Genomic DNA, 21,685 nt, shown 5'->3' with positions numbered 1-21,685 from the left:
ATATGCTGCCCTGAACTTTTAGGTTTCATTCTAAACGCCATCTGATTTAGTATCTTGAATTACTAGCTGATTTGAATTGGTTGTAGCTGTTGTAACTAGTTGGATTCAGTTTAGTGAATGAGTAGGTTTGAATAGGTTGTTGATCAAAGTCTGTATCCAGCACTTAAGGGGTTTGGGGTAGGACAGTGGATCACAAGGGTTTCAGGGGTAATTTGGGGATTTCAAAACTTGGAAAAAGAGGGTTAACTTGAGTGGACTGTCAGGAAGTACCAATGTACCATTAATCTAATGCATTTGTTTAAATAAAATTGGGAACAAAAGATAACGGTATGGGGGTGGTTTTGTTGGGGAGTGATTAAATAAATGTTGCCCATAATCTTTGAATTAAAAATAGGATAGGACAAGTGTAGTGGGGAACAAAACATACAATAATGGGCAAAAGCAGGAGGAGGGGGCAAAATATTTTTCTGATTTTAGTTTTTGAGTGCTCTTAAGAGTTGGAGTGTGTGATCTTTTGGCATATATATAGAGCCACTGATAGGCAGCAAGGGGGGAGGAAGAGAAAAAAAAAGAAAAAGAAAAAGAAGATAGAGAGAGAACTTAGGAAAGAGTGGACAATTTTTTTTTCCAGATTTTGAGAGCTGTGAGCTGCATCTATCATGCCTTCCTTTGAATGTCTTGAAACATCAGTAAACTACTGTTGTCTCGTACCTATCTCCCTTCTGCTTTGGCTGTGAAGCCTGTGATTGCATTTTGGTTTTGCTGGGTTTTCAATTGTTCGCTCTTGAGTTTGCTGGGTTTATTTGCTACTGCTTTCATTGGTTATAGCTGAATTTTTTTCACTGGGATTTATTCTGCTTATTGTTACTGTTGCTGTTGTTATTTGCGGAACACTACTGTCGCTTCACTGATCTTCATCTTCTTTCCTTGCTTTTCAAATACCAGGTACACAAAACTGAATACACTGGTACATCTTGTAAGCTACTCGAAGCATGAATGCAAAAAAAATGGGAAAGATTTGAATCTGTAGTTTAATGTAGTCTTTTCTTTCTTTTACCGTCTGTATTTAGAACATTCTATGCACTGCCCATGTAAACTCTGGTTACATACTGAATCTCATTTGTATATATGTTAGCTAGTTGCCTTAACTAGAATCAGGTGGTTGTTGTTTATGTATAACATGAGCATTATCCTATAGCAGTTTAAGTTGTAAACTCCTTCCCTGTAGGCTTTTAGTTTAAATGGACTAACAGTGTAGTAGTAACATTCTGCTAGTTCAATTTGTTCGATTAAACAGCATGTTCCAAATACATATCAGGCCTTAGGTGATTACTCAATAGTTCAAACTATTTTAGTTAACAACTTGTTCATCTAAATTCGTAAAAAAAGGGTTTCATTGGGAATCACTTTCATTTCGGGTTCTTAAAGTTTGAACATGTGTAGAATCATTTGGCTAAACCCAACATCTGAATAAGGATGACACAAGTCCAGTTTTACTCCTTATACATTGGACCTAGGCCCATAATTGTTAACCGACTGCCCTTATTGTATTGTCTTCAGATTTAACGACTCACTTTCGAAACTCAACTATAATAACTCGTGAGCATGTAAATAAGCTAGAACTCTTTTCTTTCATTATAGAGACGAACGAAATAGAAAACATAGTCACTATAGGTAGATCCTTTTAAAACAGAAATGAGGCGTGCCTCGCCAAACAAAAGTGCAAATTGCAGGGCCCTCAATAATTGGTCATAGTAAAATACTTAGAATTTGGGATGGACTGTTTAGTGAATTTCACTGCCTTCCCCAAAGATAATAACGCGTTAGACTCTTTAGGCGCGATTTAATTAAATTACATTCTTAAATTCGGGTGCGCATTTATGTGACCCAAATCCAAATCTCAACGGAGTCGGAATGTATTAACAACCACGGGCGCATTGATTGTGACGTGATTCGAAATGCATTTTTATGACGTTGCAATTCCATAAAAAATAAATAATAATAAATGCGGTTTAAACCTAATAAAAGCACACAAGTTATAACATGTATTAAAATCAGATATTTAGCCATTATAACAATTTAAGCGACCGTGCTAGAACCACGGGATCCGTGGGTGCCTAACACCTTCCCTCGGGTCAACAGAATTCCTTACTTAGAATTTCTGGTTCGCAGACTTCATTTGGAAAGTCGAAAATTTCCTCGATTTGGGATTCAAGATAAACCGGTGACTTGGGACACCAAAAGTCAAACCTTTCCCAAGTGACGACTCTGAAATAAATAAATAATCCCATTTCGAATATTGTCACTTAAATTGAAAAAACTCCCTCACGCATTTATCCTTCGGGGTAGGCGCGCAAAAAGGAGGTGTGGCAGCGCTAAAAAGAAAACAAATTGTATAGCATGAAATAAGGAAAAATACGATTTTAAAAAATTATATAGTACAAAATAATTTAGAAATTCAAGCTCCAATGTTCTTTTCCAAAATTTCAATACTTTGACTATATACAACTACAAAGTATCAAATTTCTTAATAGATCCTTTATTGGTCATTCATTAAGGGATAAATAAAAATAAAAGAAAAAAATCACTTTTTGTTGACCACTAATAACCACTTACTACTAGGGTGACGAATGGACTTGAGATTCGCACCAAAATCCCGACCGATTTCGGCGCCAATTCCAAATTCCTACAAAATCTCTTCTTCCTTCGGCTGCAAACTTGCTCCTGCTAATCAACTTGTAAGTTTCACTCCTTATTTCACTGCTTCAACTCATAGAGTTTATACTTGTGTGAGAAAGGGTTCCATGGCTTGGTGGGAGGGTATCAATGAAGTTCGTGTTCTTATTGCACCAGGTACTCCGTCCTTAATTTGTGTCTCGTTTCCGTTGCCGCTTCCTTTTTTTATCGTTGACATTTCACACTTACATATTGCACCTTGTTTATGTATTGTGTAGCAGAAAAGGTAGAAACTTTCGGTTGGGTACTATGGTTCTTAATTTTTGTATCTAGATTGAATAATTTGTGCCCTAAGAAATATGCTTTGCCTGTTATTTGATGGGAATTTTGAGTACATTATTTGTGTTATATTGCTTTTCTTTGAATATCTTCATCCATTTGGAATCTAAAGCAGGGGCGGATATGGTGTAAGGTACGGGTTCATTTGACTCCAGTAGCTTTGGCTTCGCCGTCTGTGCTAAAAAATTCTATAAATAAGTAGAAATAATTGAACCCAATAAATCAAATGAGTTCTGGTGGAATTTTGAACTCGGATCCATGAAGTTCAAATCTTGGGATGTGCCTCCCATCTAAACGGAGTGTCTTAAGCATGTATAATTACTGTTTCTTAAGATATCAGTAGCTAATTGTAAGCTTCATCTGCAAGGATGAACACTAATATCCAAGATTTCATGACTTGTTGGTCCTTCCGGATATGTCATTAAACTGATAGACCTGTCATATAGTTGAATCTTGATTCTGAAAAGATAACAAAACTCATCTTGAAAAAGCATTATCTTTATATCTCTCTTGCTGCGTTGTTGGTCCTTGGTAGTAATGATATGTCAATCTCCTAGACTACAGTTCCAGAATCTCCTTACTAACTTGACTGCAATATGAAGATTCTCAGTTTAACATTTTTATTTTATATTTTACAAACTGTAACTCAGTTTAACATTGCAGAGCCTTCAAAGGATGGGAACAAGGTAGGGCAGCTATTATCTCTTCAACATCCCAAATCTGGTAAATTCCTGCACTTTTCATGCCACTGTCTTATTTAATTGTATCTTTATTTTTCTAAGATGTTGCCTTTCTTTATGCGTACTTGTTTACTGTTTTTCTTTGGGTTTTAATGCTTTCATTATAGTGGCTTGAGACTTTGTTATTGGTGGATATATCGAAATTATTACGGCTTATTTTTTGTTAACCATGCTCTAACATTCTGTTGATTGTCAAACTATCTTTTGGGAACTGGTTATGTCACTAAGGTTTGTATTAATGGTGCAATAACTTTAGATTGATGGACATAATGTTTTTGGATTCGCCTCTGTGACAGGAAATGCAACATGCTACATTTGTGTTGATGGAGCTCTTCAAGAACTTCACTGGTTCAAGCAATCTTATGGGTCTTGGTTCCTTGGGGATTATGTGTGTGAAGGTAAAAGTTTGTCTGAGCTTGATCTAATGAACCCTTTCAAAAGCTGATAAGTTGACATTTCTATCGCTGTCCATTAGTTCTCTCGATAATCCAAATGATAAGCGTTAGAGGAAATATGTAGTCCTAGACAGTGGCTTCACTTCATAGAGTAAGTGTTTGAATTGAAAATAAAAACATCTTTTTTTTAAAATCTCAAGTTTAATGTTCTTTGTGTGATTCATTCTTCCATGCGAAAGATTTGATGAGGATGCAGTAGGAGGATTAAGACTACCTCTCATGAAGCATTGTGGAAATTTGAACCAACCTGCAAGGAGGATTAAAACTACCTCTCTAAAATAATCTAAATATTTTGCCTATCAAAAACAAAAAATTAAAATTTTTATTCCAACCTGGATACAGGTTAGGTGTTTGGTCTATCTCATTTACTTTTGACATAGTCCAATGAATTACCCTACTACACGTCCAACTTGGGCTTTGTTGTATAGACATGGTTCTCCTATGCATTGCTCCGATTCCACCTGCAATGTCTCAAACGAGCAAGATTGAGGGTTCTGATCCTTGTGTGCACTTCCCTTTGATTATTTCAGATTTCAAAACAACTACTTGTCAGTGATCTAAATTTCATTTGTATTTTATCTGGAAAAACAATGACTCCTTCCTTAATATGGAAAACACTCTTCATTCGGTTCAACCAACTTCTTTGTTCTTACATTTCAAACTATTATTTTAAATTTCTTGGAGAAAGTTATATTTACATTCTTCTCTCCAGAAGCCAATACTTGTAATAATTCATTAAACATTTTACTCATATGCTTCGCGGACGTCGACCCACGTCAATTAAAATGGAACCCACGTCAATTAAAATGGAACGGAGAGAATAGTAGAAGAGTTGCACATATGAACCAAACTCGAGTTTAGTAGTTGTCGGGAAAAAAAAGTTTATAGTGGCCCTATTTGTAAATTCTGAATGAACCATGTTCTGATATCATGTTTAATGCATATTGCGGAATCTTTCTTTTTGCTTACTAGACGTTGATTTAATTTCATGCTTAGGATAACTGGTATGCTTATACTTTATCTTTTGTGCTCTTGGTAGAGAAGCCTGTTGGTTTGTCTTCTGCTCTTTAAAACTTTCAATGCCATTGATCTTGATTTCTAGAGGAAGTGTTAGTTTCTTTCTTTTTTTGTTTAGCTTTTCTGTATTCTCATTTATTTCTCAAAACAGATAGCCGATTATATACTGCAACTCCAGTGGATCCAGTTTTTGTTCTGTTACCTATTTTCGAAGAAGCAAGAATGAAGGTATTAATCTCTAATTTCTGAATGATGTATCTCTCTGCAATAAGTTTCTTATATAGAGAAACTGCTAGCTAAAATTCATATAGTAGAGAAGTGTAATGCTTGTACATGTGTAGCTTACACATATTGTTGTTTTATGTATTATTTATTAAAAACTGCTTTTAAAGCACTTTCAAGACTCTATTGCTCTCTTCCTCGAATGACTACATAAGATTCGGATTATGTTCTTTCTCTTTTGGCTGGTCGAAGTTCTTTTGCTGCATGCAACATTAACCAGAGACAACTGTCTTCCACTTGGCTACTGGCTAGCTGGTTCTCTAACTGCGCTTTTATTTATTCTGACAAACAGAAAAAGGATGATCTAGGAAAGTTTAGGCAATTGGATGAAATAACTTATGTCGTAGGCTATCCTGGATATCAGCATCTTTCTTCTGTTGCTGAGAACTGCATGCAAGTGGTTTGTGATGTCAAAGGTGATAATATACTGTCTCAGAATAATCAGTTTTTATTTTGGTTTATAATGCTAGATGGCATGACATCTCATATTTATGGAGTATTCTATAGATAGAGATGTTATCCATGTACCTCACATCAAATCCTTCTGTTAAGATCTGCCTTAAAGTTGTTTGGCGAATAAATTTTAGTAGAAAAAGACATGGAAATGGTAGATATATCATGGTGTAAATCAGAAAGCATTTGAAGCTATAATGATTTATTTTTTGGGTTGGTGTGAAAGGCTAATTCAAGTTGTTTGACATGAAAAGTTCAAGTTAGTTAATGCTTAATCTTCTTATCCATCTCCTTTTTTTTTTGTGTCCACAGATATCGGAAACACGAAGTTTTACAGGCTTAATGATGAGAAGGTGCTAAAATGGTTATGCTTCAAGGTCAGATTTCATTCCTTACTGACCCACATATAGGGTGGTTATTTACTTTGCAATAATGTGCTGTGATGATCTTGTTCTAGCATTCAGTGTCGAAATCATAACTTGCTGGAGATTAGAAGTTTAATTGTCCCTTTCTTGTGATTGAGTCTCCAGTATCTGATCTTTCCTATCTGAAAGTAGTATGAAAAGCTACCTCATAGTTTGTTCCTATTAATGGCCTGTAATAGTTTAGCTTGTAGATGGATTTCCCTAGTTGGGTCTACAATGAGTTGTGAAGATGGTCGTACAAGTCATGAAAGCTATGACATAGTCCATATAGTTATATAAGAAATTTTCTTCCATATGATCTGGCAGTCACTCTGATTCCATGCAGTGGAAAGTTGACTTGATTGATTGGTATGATATAACTCGACTGCTCCCTGCTCATTCATTAGGTTTGAGCAATGATTTTTCATATCTAAAAGAAACAGCTAGAACTGCAGTGGGTGTGTTATCATCTAGCTTTTATTTGGACTTTTTCAGATGTAAACGATACAGCTTGGGTATAACATAAGTCATATTTATTTTTAAAGGCTAAAGGACAACACGTATCCAGAGTCCTACATATGAGGAACTAATAATCACTTCTATTTTGTTGTAATAAAGATGATTTTTTATGTTTTGGTTAAGATATTAGATATATTTATTAGAAAATTTTTGTGGATCCAAGAGGAAAAGCTTGGATTTGGATGGTTGAATGATTTTAACAATATAGAAAGTGGAGAAGAGAAAGGGACTGCCATTTTCATGGATATGAATGCAATACACATTCTACTACATCTACTAGTATCTGTTTGCTTCTCAATTGTTGAGTCAATCACTTGTAATCCGATGAAAAAGGAATGGCTAGTATGTCTTTGATTAAATGTGAAAATCTCCTCCTGTTAATTCGCTTTTTCATTTAAGTACAAAAGAGAGAGAAAAGGAAGCTTTCTAGAAATATGATTTGATCTTGATATGTGCTTCAAGTAAATTTGGTTCTCTAATAGAAGTGGGTATACATTAAGAGTTTCCAGTGGTACTGCCATTTTAAGATATCACCATTGGCTATTGGAGATTAAGTGTACATTTGTTGGTAGTGTCTTGTTTATATCTAGTGAAGTCTTCTTTGTCTACAATGGTCTATCCATCTTTAGAAATCGAGTACTCTCTCATATGCCTATCAACATCATTACTTTTTCATGTTTCCATGTCTGTATTCTGACTGTTAAGATATTTGTAGGTAATCCAATTAAAGAAGACTTTGTTGACATTGGATAAGAACTACGCTGCTCGAGATAAGAAGGAAATATGTATGTTTCTTTCTGAATAATGAGTTTGTTAAGATTCTTACACTTACAGGTTATAATTCTCATAGCCAGCTCTGGTCCTTGTGATAAATCAAAGGCATTTTTCGTGTTCTTTCATAGCCAGCTCTGGACCTTGTTATAAATCAAAGACATTTTTCTTGTTGTTCTTTGTTTGAGGAACTCCTCAAGTAATATCTTATCAGTTGAATGGGCCATTACCCCCTTTTCTTTAATCTATCCTTGGTTTTTAAACAACCAGGAAATAAGTTTTTTTAACCAATTCGGTGAAAGCTAAAAGATGATTATGCTAATTAATGTTTTTGAAGTGAACAGTATCGGATGCAGTATCAATAATTGGAGAGTACTTGAAGGACGAGCCTTGGTTGAAGCTCCTCTGTGGCAAATTAAGGTATTTCCTTTAACTGATAAATGGCTGAGTTTTTTCTTATTTATCTTTAAAATTACTGTCTAGGTATAGTTAACCAGAGTTATGCTTTTACACAATATTTTAAAATACAAAAGTGCAACGCGAGGCATATGCCTCTCGAGGCAAACGACTTTCCGGACCTATTTTCTTTCCTTTAATTTATAATTTTTTTTCATTAGTTTACACTCTGTCTGCGTTACTATGTATTGTTTAATTCACATTTAGCTTCCAAAAAAAATATCCAACTATCGATAATAAGATATCCTTGATTCCTTTCTATATCAAAATACAAATGAAACATAAAAGAACTCTTAGCATATTAAAAATATAAATATGTTTGAAAGTACAGGAAAAATTAATTCTAAAGGAAAAAGAAAAACAAAGATTGTCACGAAGTCTACTGGAAAACAGAGGGGTTATCAATTGTCAGTGATCAATGTTGCACGGTCGCTGCATTCGAAAGACAGAGGAGGAAGGAGTCAGATAAATACCTTGCTAACTTCATAATCTCGTCTCTCTTTTCTTTTGGGTAATTAAGGAAGACAAATTAAATAGGTTTGTGTTGGCCAACTTACCTCTCAGGATACAGTCAATTAAGGGCAAAAAGTAGTGAAATTCAAAAGAACTTGGGCAAGTGGCTAGGAAGTATAGCTAGGTGGTGTTCATGCATAAGTGCATTGCTAGGTGACAAACGAATTTATACAAGTGGCTAACATGCAGGGGAGGTTAACATGCAACCGCTTAACCTATTACACATGACATGATTATGAGCCACTTCCATTTCTATAAATAGCCTAACCATGGAACCCAACATTATCAATCTTTAACAAAGATAGAGTGATGCCATCGTTTCATCTTAGCTTTTCCTTCTTTTCTTACTTGCTGGTTTGTTCTTTAATTTCTCGGTTCGTGCTTCCTCATATAGGAAGGCTTGTTTATTTCGGGGAAACTTTTATACTGTTGAAATAGTGTGAAAATTAGAGGAGGGCTTCTTTAATATGGGGAAACTTTCACACTGCTAAATTTTTTTTTTCCAGAATTAAATAAGCCTTCCCCGAGAGTATGAACAATAAAATTAAATAACAAACCAGCAAGTTAGGAAAATAAATGAAGAGGAGCAGTTGAGAGAGTGTTGGTGAAAAATGATCGCAAGAGAAAATTAGGCTAGAGAGAATGTATGACGATGGAGTCATAATGATGGAGCAGAGCAATAATTAGGCTATTCATAGGGATGGGAGGTGGATCTAACCATGCTACGTGTCATACTTTAAGTGGTTGCATGTTTTACAAAACACTTGTCCAGATTCCTTTGCCACTTAACCATGTACTTGTGCATGAATGCCGTTTGTCCAAGATCTGTTACTTAAACATGTTACTTAAACATGTGGTCAACTTCTATAGGTTTTCCAATGAGGGACAATCTTTTGAAAAACCCACCACTTTGCCAAAAATGTTCTTAAATATAAAAAGAAAGGTTAAGAAAAAGTGCCTTTCTCTAGATTCTAGAAACACAAAAGGGAAAAACTTTAGCAAAAAAGTATACACTTGATGTATTTTTGCCCAAACCTCTTAGGTAAAGCGTGACTTAGAATTGCGTTGCCTCAAGCGCAGGCCTCGAATATGCCTTGTAGAGCACTGCACTTGCATGACGACAATCCTCGAGAAAGTATTTGGAGCCCAAGAGTTGACGTGACATGGGTAAAGAACCTGAATTTTGTGTAGGTCGAATGTGGTGATTTAGGGGTACCAATCCAGTAATACTAACAAAATCAATCAATTAACTAAACCTCAACACTAAACTAGTCGAAGACGTGGGGTCGACTGTATAATTCATTCGTACCTATTCAGCTGTATTGGACCATCTTATTCCAATTCTGAATAGTTTGTCTTTTAAAGTGACTTACGAGTTTTCTAAAACTAGAGGTTCTTTAAATTGCGCACTTCTAAGAGGAGAAACAAGTCCCTAATTCACAAACATACATAATATAAGTGTAATAATAAAAGCTTTAATGGCAACTAGTTGGTATCGCTCGCAGGATTCTTTGCTTCCATCATGTTCTATTCTTAGCTAAATTCACATTAGTTCTGAGAGAACTAGATCTTTTATACTTGAAGCTTTTAAAAGAAGTATGGCCTTTTGTCTTATTGCTCACAGGATAGGCCATTAGATATTAATAAGGTGGCACTCGTCCTTCAGCCTTTCAAGGTTGCTTCTAATTGTTCTTTAAAGAGTAACACAACTTCCAGTTTCTTTTCATAATACCATAGTTTTCTTTGTGACAAAAATTTGAAGCTGAAGCATTACAAATATTTAAAGATGATATCCGGATGGGTGTGCTTCTGACGCCAAAAATCATTGTGAAATTCAGTATGTGTCAACACCTGCTTTTTGGTAGCCTGCAATATGCTATTGCGTGAATTACAAGGCACAAAGGGACTTTCTGGATTAGAGAAGGGGCCGATTGGTCTTGTTCAGAGGACCTATTCCTAGTTAGAGTCTTCCTTTTGATGTTAACATCATACATTTTAAGTTGATGGTCTTGTTATGCAGTAAAAATCCCAGAGTTTTTTCTTTACAGGTTTTCCTCTAATTTACTAACCATAATACTTTTACGAGTACTTTTGCAGCATAGATTTGCAAGATGACACAAAAGCATCAAATTCTGAATTACATTCATCACCAATGGAAAATGGTTTTGAGTCCTTCAATCACGAACAGGTAAGGAGACCTGCCACTATTAAACTGGATCTGATCCATGACTTGGTGATTAGTAAGTATTCTCTTAGACGGCACCGGGAACAAGGATGATAAACTGTGCAAGAACAAGGATGATAAACTGTGCAAGAATAATATCATCCTGTATTCAAAAAGATGCTTGTCTTAATGTATCATGAGAAGATCGAATTGAATCATATATTACGTTTACGAATTGGCATGTGTTTCTCTCCCAGGGTTAGCCTACTGTAATATTTGATGCAATTTATTAGGCGAAGCCTACATTTGCATGAAGAGCTAAGTTTTGGTTTAGGGAAGTGGAAAGTGAAATACTGTTATCTTTTTTCTTTTCCTTCCCTTCCCGTGGGGCAGATGAAGGAAAAATTTGTCACGAAAAGTTAGTCGGTAGAAGATATTTGTATTTGTTGATGCCCGCATTTTGCTCCGGCAATGATGTATATACTCTATTAGAAGCTTTGCATGTTTACATTAGAGTGGAAAAAAAAGGAAGGAAAACTCAAAGGGTAGCCATGAAAATTGTCTATGTATATGAGATGCTGCTTAATTTGTTTACTTTTGAGTTTTTCATTTGCGATGTGCATCACTGTTTTTTTTATGTTTCCAAATCATCAGGGAAAGAGTGAAGACCGGGAAAAGACTAGTAAGAGCAAAAGACAGACTAAAAAGGCCAAAGTGGAGACCAACTCCCTAAATATCAAAGACATGTTTAGTAGGGCTACTAGGAGGGGAAGATGAAGTTATGAAGCAGCAGGGCACCAATCAGACATAAGAGGCTTCTTGGAGCAAGTTTTCAGAAAAATGAGGGACATTTCAAATGTGATTGAACAGGTTTGGCTTGTCGATTATGAAGCGGATGGCTTAGTTTATGACCTGGTGTTGTTGCTGCTGTAAAGAGGCTGCATCTGTATCGTCTTTACTGTCAATGCTTCTTAGTTATGCATGAAGTCATGTCACTAACATAGCGTTTCATTGTGTTTGGTATTTATGGTGTACCATATGTATTCATCACTTCTACCTGCTTTGCAAAAGCAGTTGTAAATGCTAAGTTATTGCCTTGAAGGCAATCTAATTTGTGTGTTTTTGCTTCTGAGAGTTCTTTTGCTCAATGTTAGTTGAAACCAAGAGCTTTCTATTCTCTAATCTCTACACAATGCTATGCACCTCGCTCGTGCATCCCACAATTTTCTAGTTGCCGCGGCCCTCGAGGGCCATGAGGTAGTCGAAAAAAGGATCAACCAGAAGGAGGCGATTGTCTTCTTTCATAGTTGATTTCTTCATTCCGGATCTCTCCATTCCTTCCTATATGCCTACCTTAAGGGAGATATTAACATGGAAGCATGATGAATAAGTATGATGGTGTTGGCCGCGAGTCAACGGGTTTAATGTGGAGATGATTTATTATTCAATCCGTCCATCTTATATGGCACTCTTTTCCTTTTAGTTTCTTGCAAAAAGAATGTTAACTTTTTTTATAGTTGGAAACTCCTTGAATTTAAACTTTTTATAAACCTAAATAACATGCTCGTATAGTTATAGAAATGTCATGATCCTAAAAGTTCTAAGAGTAGTTTTGATATGTTCCAAAAGTCTTTTCTTTCCTTTTTAAATTCTATACCTAGATGGCACATATATGTGTGTTGAATACACACAAGTGATTTGAGCTACAAAAACTTAGGTCCTTCGTTGCCAAAGCCTGGATCCAACCCATTTCTCCTGAAAGTAAAATTATTGAGTAACTATAAAAACTCAAGAGAGATTAGATTGAGTTACAATTGGATATCCTTCTTCCAAATATAATTGTTATAGGGGTGAGATATTTTCTCTTGGCTTGCTAATAATCAGAAATTGCCAGAAAAATTGACTATAAGCAGGACCCTTAAATGAAAAATTGCTTTCCCTTAATTAAAAATTCTTGATTAAGCCGTCCAAAAACATCTCCAGCTGATTTTCAAACAAATAAAATGTTCGTTTATATGGTAGGTCTGAGATTAATAGAAACATGTAAATATTAGACCAATGCCACTAAAACAATAAATTATTCTTTTCAGCTTTGACTATATGACAAGCTGTCCTTGTAGAAAAGCTTGAATTGTAAACAAGATCATGGTCTCCATTATATCCTTCAAACACAAGAAATGTGGAGCACACTTGGAGTAAATTCCTCATATTTTCTTAAAATACTAAAGGTAGTACCAGTGACTAGGAGATCACGGGTTTGAGCAGTGGAAACGGCCTCTTACAGAAATGCAGTGTAAGGCTGCGTACAACAGACCCTTGTGGTCCGGCCCTTCCCTGGAACCGCACATAGCAGGAACTTAGTGCACCGGACTAAAGGTAGCACCTATACGGATAGATGCAGAACGTCAACCTAAGACTAACAGAAGGCAAAAAGAAAAAAAAGAGGTTTATCAACATGTTGACTAGCTGGTTCTACAGCGAAATGAGTTGCCTTAGTTATCTTATCTTATTGAATTTGACTATTCTTCATATATATCATGGCAATAGAAATAGAAGATTATTAACATGATATACATCCTCAAAAGACATTTCCAGACAGAAATTAAAACAGTTAGTTTTTTCCTAAATATGTATGTAACAAGGCCTCTTTGTTACTACCAAAAGAATCCAGATGCTCTTTCATTATCTCCTGAAGGTCCAAATTCAGGTTACTTAGTGATTCAAGATGAGGATTCTGAAACTTATTGCTGTTTTGGACTTTGTAAAAGTTATGATGTCAGGGACCTGCCTTTCCCTCAGAACAAGAAGCTGACTGTTCGATACCAAAGGACCGATGCAATGAACTCTCGTACTCGTAGTGATGATCAAAACATGAGAATTCAAAGGGATGATGTAATGTTCATTCCAGTTCTTAATAAGCCATTGTCATCCAATCATTATTATGCTATCAAGCCTCACGGAAAACACAAGGGGTATGTTATTGTATTTACACATTTAATCTTGTATGATAGAAGGGGAGCCTTAGCATAGCTAGTAAAGTTGCTGCCATGTGATCAGGAGGTCACGGGTTCGAGCCGTGAAAAGTAGAAATGCAGGATAAGATTGCGTACAACAGACCCTTGTGGTTCGGCCCTTCCCCGGACCCCACCCTTTTTAGTCTCGTATGATAGTTTAATTATGTGATTCAAATTTTTGACTCAATCTAGTAATAGCATAAATATGATCTTCTGAGTCCTGATTGCAAAATTTAGAAGAAAACAACTTATCAAAGTTCAGCCTTAGTATTGTGTCTTTGGCTTTTATTAATTGTAGTGGAGAACAAGTGATTCTGGCAAAACTCATTTTCTGGTTTATTTCTTTGCCTGGATAAAATCCAAGGTAATGAATCTTATGTTTGGTTTTTATATTGAGTGAGTGAAATTTTTTATGTGCCTATTGTCAAAAAGTCTCAACATTATCCGAAAAGTTATGTTGCACGGACTCTTCAAAATGCTGCAGCACCTATTTCGGATCCTCAAAAATACACTACTTTTGAAGGATCTGACACGCAGATGACGACATTTTTGGAGAGTCCGAGCAACATAGCCGAAAAAATGTATCCAATCTATGTAGGATACATCCATCTCAAGGAATCATCAGTTGAGTACCCATATAGTTTTGACTTTCCATGATTTCATCCTTTTGAATCTTTATCATTTCACTCTCCTCCAAAGTCTCTTTTCTATTCACATTAAATTGCTACAGAAGCAGTTGAGAGATTTAAGAGGTCTCTAGAATTTTTCTTTGAGCATACATTAGAAGATTCGTAAAGGGGAGCCCTGACGTAACTGGTAAAGTTGTTGTCATGTTACCAGGAGGTCAAGGGTTCAAGCCGTGGAAACATCCTCTTGCAGAAATACAAGGTAAGACTGCGTACAATAGACCCTTGTGGTCCGACCCTTACCCGGACCCTACGTATGGCGGGAGCTTAGTGCACCGAGCTGCCTTTTTACATTACAAGATTCGTGAGTGATTTGCTGCATCTTGTTAGTAAGATGTCATTTTGCTATTTCAACCAGAGTACTCCCGATGGAAATGTACTCCGAGGACAGCGCCTCTTGTACGGTGCATTGAACCAGTTTTTAACATTCAAATCTCCATCTTCTATTTTTTGTTGTTGCATCCTATTCTGTTTTTCTTTAGCCGAGGGTCTATAGAAAACGGCATCTCTGCGCTCGCAGGGTAGTTGTATACACAATACCTTCTCCAGACCCCATTTGTGGGAATTTATTGCGTTTGTTGTTGTTGTTGCTGCTGCATCTTATTCCGTTATTATGAGTTCTTCTAACTAATACTTCCATATATATAATATTTTCCTTCATCTTACAATTTCTGAATCGCCTTTTCGCAGACAAGCATTTACTTGTTCAAAGGAGGAAGAAAAGCAAACATGCTGTTTCTGCAGATGTGTACGAGACGTTAAACCGAAGCCATTAGATCCAGATGAGGTATATCAGCAGTTTCAGATTTGTCCATATGATACAGGTTGCAGTGCCAAAGGAAACTTTTTCGCTAAGTCTCTTGCACCAGATGGTTTCCCACCGCACTTTCTAAGGAGAAAAGGATGGCATCTTTGTGCTAAAACTCCTAAAAATTATGAATTAAATGATGATGCATTAGGCCTCAATGCTGAGTTGAGGCAGCAACTTCCAGAGTTGAATTTCGCACCATCTTGTAAAAGTTCAGAAGTTGTTGTTATAGGGAAATGGTATTGTCCTTTCATGTTTATTAAAGATGGAATAGTATTACTTAAAGAACAGATGAAGAGATCAATGTTCTATGAAATGACACTTGAGCAGAAATGGGAGCAGTTTTTCACTTGTCAAAATGATTACATTAATGAAGGGAATTCAGTACTTGTTGATGTTGCACTTGACACTGAAGTTGTCCTAATTGCTGGAACTAAAGCAACATGGGATGATAAAAATGTCGTCGAACGAGTAATATGGTTTAGAAGCTATGATAAAGATGGAAAAGAAGTAACAAGTGTGGGATTGAGAGAAGAAATAGTTGAAAGAATGAAGTGGGAACAAGAAAGAGGTGGATGGCAAAAACAAGGGGGGATTAAACAAGTTGAGCAGTACAGAGAAAATAGTAGTGGATGGAGAAGATTCAGTTGCTATGTGTTGATTGAGAGGTTTGTGTTGAGGAGAATGGATAGAAGTCTAGTAATGACTTATGATTTCAAGCACACTAATAAAGTTAAGGGTTTATGGGAATGACAGTATGATATGACACCAGATTATAGCTGATGAATGATGTTACTGTGTGCATGTGTGCAGTGGCGAAACCAGGAATTTCACGAAGGGTGTTCAAAATTTAATATACACTTGCAACAAACAATTTTTGACCTATACACACAATATAAGTTTTAATATTAACTTTTTTTTCAATGAAGGATATTTAGTTGACCATCCTTCAATGTATGTAGCTACGCCACTGTATGTGTGGCAATTGGTTCTCGGGAGTCACAAATTGATAAAGGGTTTAAGTTATACAAAACAATGTAATGAATTTTATTTTATTTTGGGTTGCGGCCGTTCCCTGGATCCTGCGTGAATGTAGGATGCTTTACGCATCGGACCGCCTTTTGCTGTAATTTAACTGGTTCACGATGAAGAGTTACCTGCTATAGTAGATACATTTAAATAATGAATATATACACTATCAACGCACAACGCTATTTGATAGTAGTGGCATGATTATTGCAGTTTGTGAAATTAGTAAGGCTCATAGTGCAGAGGAATATTTGATTTTTCTGAATTGTCCTTTCACAAATCAGATCAAGATGCTTTGACATTTAGCAAAATGGAGTTGCTCCTAAATTCCAATGCAAGTAGCTGCCTTTTGTTTTACTTTAGGCCTCAGGGGATTTAGCAATGAATATGTGAAACTTTATGAGATTTCTTTATACTCAAACTGTTGTTAATCAGCTTACCAACACATTGTTTGTCTGTACTTAGAGCTTTTGCTCAAAATGATTTCCCTAATATAAACAACAATAACAACTCGGTAGAATTTTACTAGTGGGGTCTGGAGAGGGTAGAGTGTACCCCGGAGGGATAGAGAGGCTGTTTTCAGGAGACCCTCGACTTAGAGAAAATAGTACCGTAACAACAACAGAAATCAGAAAAATAGTATCAGCATTGTAAAATACAACAAATAAATGAAAAGGCCAAAATGTGAAATACAACAAAAACCGCTAACAATCCTAGACAAAACATTATTTGACTAGCCGGCACAGCGAGGAGAAACGCTTGACTACCCCCTAACCTACAACCCGCTCGACCTCCACACCTTCCGATCAAGGGCCATGTCCTCGGAAATTTGAAGCCGCTCCATATCCTGCCTGATCACCTCGCCCCAATTTGAAACCATCGTTCGCAAGCTTGATAATGGCATCTCGAAACCTATAATAATCCTCGATGGTATTGTAAACTTGATGGGAGATCCTAGCATAACCTGTTATCGGATTTACCTCCTCTTCCAATGCCGCTCTGTAATATATCGGAACCTCAACCTTGAACAAAACCCTCAAATGAGTCCTCAACTTTAAAGCATCCGAATCACTAGAAATCCCTAAACAGGCAGGCATTCCCACCATGGCCATACTCGAACACATTTCTGGTGGCGTCCCCAATTTCGTCCCCCACGCCTTCACCAACATCTCCGCCATTTCAACAACCTTATCATGATTCCTTCTCCTTATCCCCTCAATCCCGCCTTCAAACCTGTTCACAAACTCCAGTACCTCCGGAATAACCAATTGTGCACTATAATCCCTCGTCCCTATCCAAGCACTCTCAATTGGCAACCCGTTCCCATACTCAATTGATACCACAGGATGATGCAAATCCAATACCTTATCCGATTTCTTACAATACAAAAATGCCGCGGAAGGCGGAGAAAAAAACCATTTATGCAAATTACTAGTATAAAAATCAGCTCCAATATCACCTACATCAACTTCAACATTTCCAATAGCATGAGCACCATCAACAAAAATAATATCAACGCCTTCATCTCTACACATCTTAACAAGTTCCTTAACAGGTATAACAACACTAGGCATAGAAGTAATATGATCAATTACAGCTAACCTAATTTTCCCTCCATTTATTTTCCCCATTTTAAGAGCTTTATCAAATTCAGTAATAATTTCTTCATTCGACAATAACGGAAAAGGTAACTGGACCTCAATTACCTTGCCGCCGGCGCGTGCAACATACGCCTGAACGGATTTTTTAACGGAACCATAAGCGTAATGGAGCATAACGGCGGCATCACCGGGTTGAAAATTGGAAGTAAAGAAAGACCAAGTGACATGTTGGAGGACGATTGCGGCGGCAGTGGTGGCGTTATCGACGATGGAGATTTCGTCGACATCTTCGGCGTTGACTAAGGATTGGATTAAGGTACGAGATTTAAGCATGGAGGGTTTGAAGGTGTTGAAGTAGAAGTAATCGGGTTGTTTAAGGAATTGGAGTTGCCATTGTTGTTGGGCAGAGATTATTGATAACGGGCATGATCCGAAGCTGCCATTGTTGATTCGGGCTACGGTGAGGTCGTGGTGTGAGAACTCTGCCTCAATTTCGGTTCCGGTTATGGGTTTAGATTCGGGTTTTGAGGTGGTTGTTGGGCCATTTTCATAGCGGAGTTTAGGGGAGGAAAACATGGTGGAACTCAGAAATATCAGCTAAAGCGACGACTTTCTTAGAGCTCAATCCAATATGAAAAAGTTGGTAGTAATTAATTAGTGTATTTCATTTGGTTGCGGGAGACAGTGCTAGACAGTGTTTTAGACTAGGCCAAATACCTAAACAACCACTTAAAAGTTGTCATGCTTTTTGACTTAGACACCTCAACTAAGGTTGTTTCCTATTCAACACCTAACGTTAGTAGGTAGTGTGTCTATTGAACCCTTCTCTGACACACTAGTAGGTAGTGTGTAACTCTCTTGCTGATGTCGTGGCAAATAACGAATGAAATGACTTTAGGTCTAAGTAATTATTGAAAAATTGCTATTGACCCACACAAATGCAATTTCTTCATCTTCTCTCCCCTCCCCCATTCAAGTAACTGAACAGCCAAAGTAAACAAATGTTAGAATAGTGTTAAATATATCAGAACCCAATAAATCGGGAAAAATGGAGAATCTAATATATAAAAAATATAGAGTGCCATGACAGTCACCTCCGGTATGTCGTCGTCTTTTGGGTGGAAAAAGAAAAGGCAACCCACCCACCCATGGGACTCTATATTTTTCATATATTAGATTCTCCATTTTACCCGATTTACTGGGTTCTAATATATTTAACACTCTGTTCTAACATTTGTTTACTTTGGCTGTTCAGTTCCTTGAATGGGGGAGGGGAGAGAAGATGAAGGAATGGGATGGAAAATAGATTTTGTGTGGGTCAATAGCAATTCTTCATTAATTACTCAGGCCTAAAGCTTGGAAGAATCACATAACACCTGAGATGGAAGAACGACTCGATCATATTACCAGTTTGAAACTTCAAGGGAGTGGTCTTCAACTTTGATTCTTCGAGTTGTAACTTTTTATCTCATATTTTCTACCTAGGCAAAGTAGGAATTCGATCAATAAGACTCTACTCTCTGCATGTCGTAATAATCCTTTTTTCTTCTAATTTTTCCAGCTTTTAAATCTTGTGATTTTTTTTAATGATGTCTGATAGAACAATTAGTGTTGACAACTGACTATATATATAGTCAAACTTTTCTATAACATCATCCTTTATAATAATATTTTATTACAATCGTTAAGTTTTTTTTGGAATCAAATTTTTATGTTATCTTATATTATATGTTCTCTATAATATTCCATCCGTTTCATATTAGATGATATAGTTTGAATTGACACGAAATTTAAGAAAAAAAGAAAAGACTTTTGAGAGAGATTTGACTGTGCATATTATATACTATCCGAATATCTGATCGAATAAACATACTAGTGGGATAATGCCGGTGCTGATCACGGTTCCAACGTCAACATAGTGTCATCGTTTACATTTTCTAATTGTTTTTCCTGCTGATTTCTTATATTTTTGCTAATTTGTATTGCATAAAGAAAAAAGTCAGGTAGTATTTCTACCCATTTCTATTTGAACATAAAGAAAACAAAGGAAAGTAGGCCTTTCCAATGCCAGCTAAAGCTAGTATGAATATAAAATTTTAAATGTGTAATATTAGATTTAGACAATAAGTAACCATCAATACCACGCCGCAATAAGAGATCTAATGACAAGAGGTGTTGCTCCGATGGTAAGCAACTTCCATTTTCAATTAAGAAGTTGTGAGTTCGAGTCTCCCCGAGAACAAGGTGAGAAGTTTTTTGAGGGAAGAATGCCGGGGGTCTATTTGAAAACAGCCTCTCTACCCAGGGTAAGAGTAAGGTCTGCGTACACACTATTCTCTCTAGATCCCACTAAGTGGAATTATACTGGATTGTTGTTGTAATAAGAAATCTATGCTACTTGTTTATGTATTTTTGCATATATCGATTCCGGCGAGCATAGTAGGATAAGCAAAAAAGATAATAATATAATTGTTTTTTGTACTTTAAGAGATCGTTTGGTTGGAATACGATTTATACCGGTATAAGTTATATTAGAATAAGTTATGTTGGGATTGTTGTTTATCTATACTATATTAAAAGCACGAAGACCCTTAGCGAAATATCGTTCTCCTTTTTTACCCTTTAAAAATAACTTTCACATAAGACAAAGTTGTAATTTAATTATTCTCCTAATATATAGAATTTTTAAATTAAATAAAATTTTGCTTATAAAATATTTCCTTATTTGAATCATATAGAAACTCATAATATTTGAACTATTAAAATTTACTATAAATAAACAATTTTGGCTTTTCTATATCCTTTTACCATAAAAGACGTACTCCAAAATTTAGAGGAAAAAAAAACTAATTTGAATTGAACTATAATTCCTTCAAAATACGTATGAAGGAAATTTAGTCTACTTTTGCCTTTGAATTATGTTCGTCTCACAACCAAGGGGTAGCAAAGGGTCTCTAATAAAATTTATTGTTAATATGATTCCTTTAAAATAATTTTTTAAAAAAATGTATCCTATATGTAGTGTGATGACCCAAAAGGTCATCACTTATTTTAAAACGAAACTTCCGTGTTCTGAGGCCTTGAAAACCTCACTTAGAGACACCTCGAGTTGCATGCGCAGTCCGGGCGCGTAGCCGAAAAGTTTAAATATGATAATCTGTGAAAAACGATAAGTTTTGATTATAGAATGAGCTAATTTGACTTCGGTGAATGTTTTGGGTAAACGGACCCGGACCCGTAATTTGATGGTCCCGGAGGGTCCGTAGGAAAATATGGGACTTGGGCGTATGCCCGGAATCGAATTCCGAGGTCCCGAGCCCAAGAAATGAATTCTCAAAGAAAATTATTTTCTGAAATTGTTTAAAGAAATTTGAAATGAAGTTTGATTAGAACATGATGGTATCGGGCCCGTATTTTGGTTCCGGCATCCGATACATGTCTTATATATGGTTTAAGTCATTTCTGTAAAGTTTGGTTGAAAACAGACGTCGTTTGACGTGATCCGGACCTAAATTGCTGAATTTGATACTTGATGAAGTTTGAGAAAAAGTTCTTGATTTTGAGGTTTGATTCATTGTTATTGAGGTTATTTTGGCGATTTGATCGCACGAATGAGTTCGTATGATGTTGTTGAATTAGTACGTGTGTTTGGTTAGGAGCCTCGAGGGATCTGGTGTGTTTCGGGAAGTTTTGAACTTAGGGAAAAGTTGCAGGTCTCTGAAGCCAGGTCACACGGTCCGCAGTGGAAACTTCGCTGC

At 36.4% G+C, this 21,685-nt stretch overlaps 3 protein-coding genes across 3 annotated transcripts; 2 read left to right on the top strand and 1 right to left on the bottom strand.

Annotated features, from left to right (window-relative positions):
* Window positions 1-2,616: 2,616 nt before the first annotated feature.
* LOC104216478 (uncharacterized) lies at window positions 2,617-11,918 on the top strand. Its single transcript, XM_009766526.2, has 10 exons — window positions 2,617-2,853; window positions 3,679-3,738; window positions 4,052-4,153; window positions 5,379-5,455; window positions 5,802-5,925; window positions 6,275-6,339; window positions 7,601-7,670; window positions 8,001-8,076; window positions 10,723-10,813; window positions 11,444-11,918. The coding sequence occupies exons 1-10, from the start codon at window positions 2,631-2,633 to the stop codon at window positions 11,564-11,566; spliced, it is 1,011 nt and encodes a 336-aa protein (XP_009764828.1). The 5' UTR covers window positions 2,617-2,630; the 3' UTR covers window positions 11,567-11,918.
* A 1,454-nt stretch (window positions 11,919-13,372) lies between these two features.
* Window positions 13,373-16,484, top strand: LOC104216479 (uncharacterized). The gene is made up of 2 exons (XM_009766528.1): window positions 13,373-13,761; window positions 15,180-16,484. Exons 1-2 carry the CDS (start codon window positions 13,418-13,420, stop codon window positions 16,048-16,050), a joined length of 1,215 nt encoding a protein of 404 aa, XP_009764830.1. The 5' UTR covers window positions 13,373-13,417; the 3' UTR covers window positions 16,051-16,484.
* A 470-nt stretch (window positions 16,485-16,954) lies between these two features.
* On the bottom strand, window positions 16,955-18,667 carry LOC104216480 (probable L-cysteine desulfhydrase, chloroplastic). The gene has a single exon (XM_009766529.2). It carries the CDS (start codon window positions 18,501-18,503, stop codon window positions 17,133-17,135), a length of 1,371 nt encoding a protein of 456 aa, XP_009764831.1. The 5' UTR covers window positions 18,504-18,667; the 3' UTR covers window positions 16,955-17,132.
* Between the last annotated feature and the right edge of the window lie 3,018 nt (window positions 18,668-21,685).

The sequence above is a fragment of the Nicotiana sylvestris genome, chromosome 10 (assembly GCF_000393655.2).
Source record: "Nicotiana sylvestris chromosome 10, ASM39365v2, whole genome shotgun sequence".
Lineage (NCBI taxonomy): Eukaryota > Viridiplantae > Streptophyta > Magnoliopsida > Solanales > Solanaceae > Nicotiana > Nicotiana sylvestris.
This window is presented reverse-complemented; position numbering and strand designations above follow the sequence as displayed.

Bases quoted from the DNA above. Each gene is read 5' to 3' on its own strand.
- LOC104216478 (XM_009766526.2), top strand. From the start codon at position 2,631: ATGGACTTGAGATTCGCACCAAAATCCCGACCGATTTCGGCGCCAATT. The intron at 4,154-5,378 runs GTAAAAGTTTGT...TTCTCAAAACAG, and splicing joins TGGGGATTATGTGTGTGAAG to ATAGCCGATTATATACTGCA. The intron at 7,671-8,000 runs GTATGTTTCTTT...TGAAGTGAACAG, and splicing joins TCGAGATAAGAAGGAAATAT to TATCGGATGCAGTATCAATA.
- LOC104216479 (XM_009766528.1), top strand. From the start codon at position 13,418: ATGTATGTAACAAGGCCTCTTTGTTACTACCAAAAGAATCCAGATGCT. The intron at 13,762-15,179 runs GTATGTTATTGT...GCCTTTTCGCAG, and splicing joins CCTCACGGAAAACACAAGGG to ACAAGCATTTACTTGTTCAA.
- LOC104216480 (XM_009766529.2), bottom strand. From the start codon at position 18,503: ATGTTTTCCTCCCCTAAACTCCGCTATGAAAATGGCCCAACAACCACC.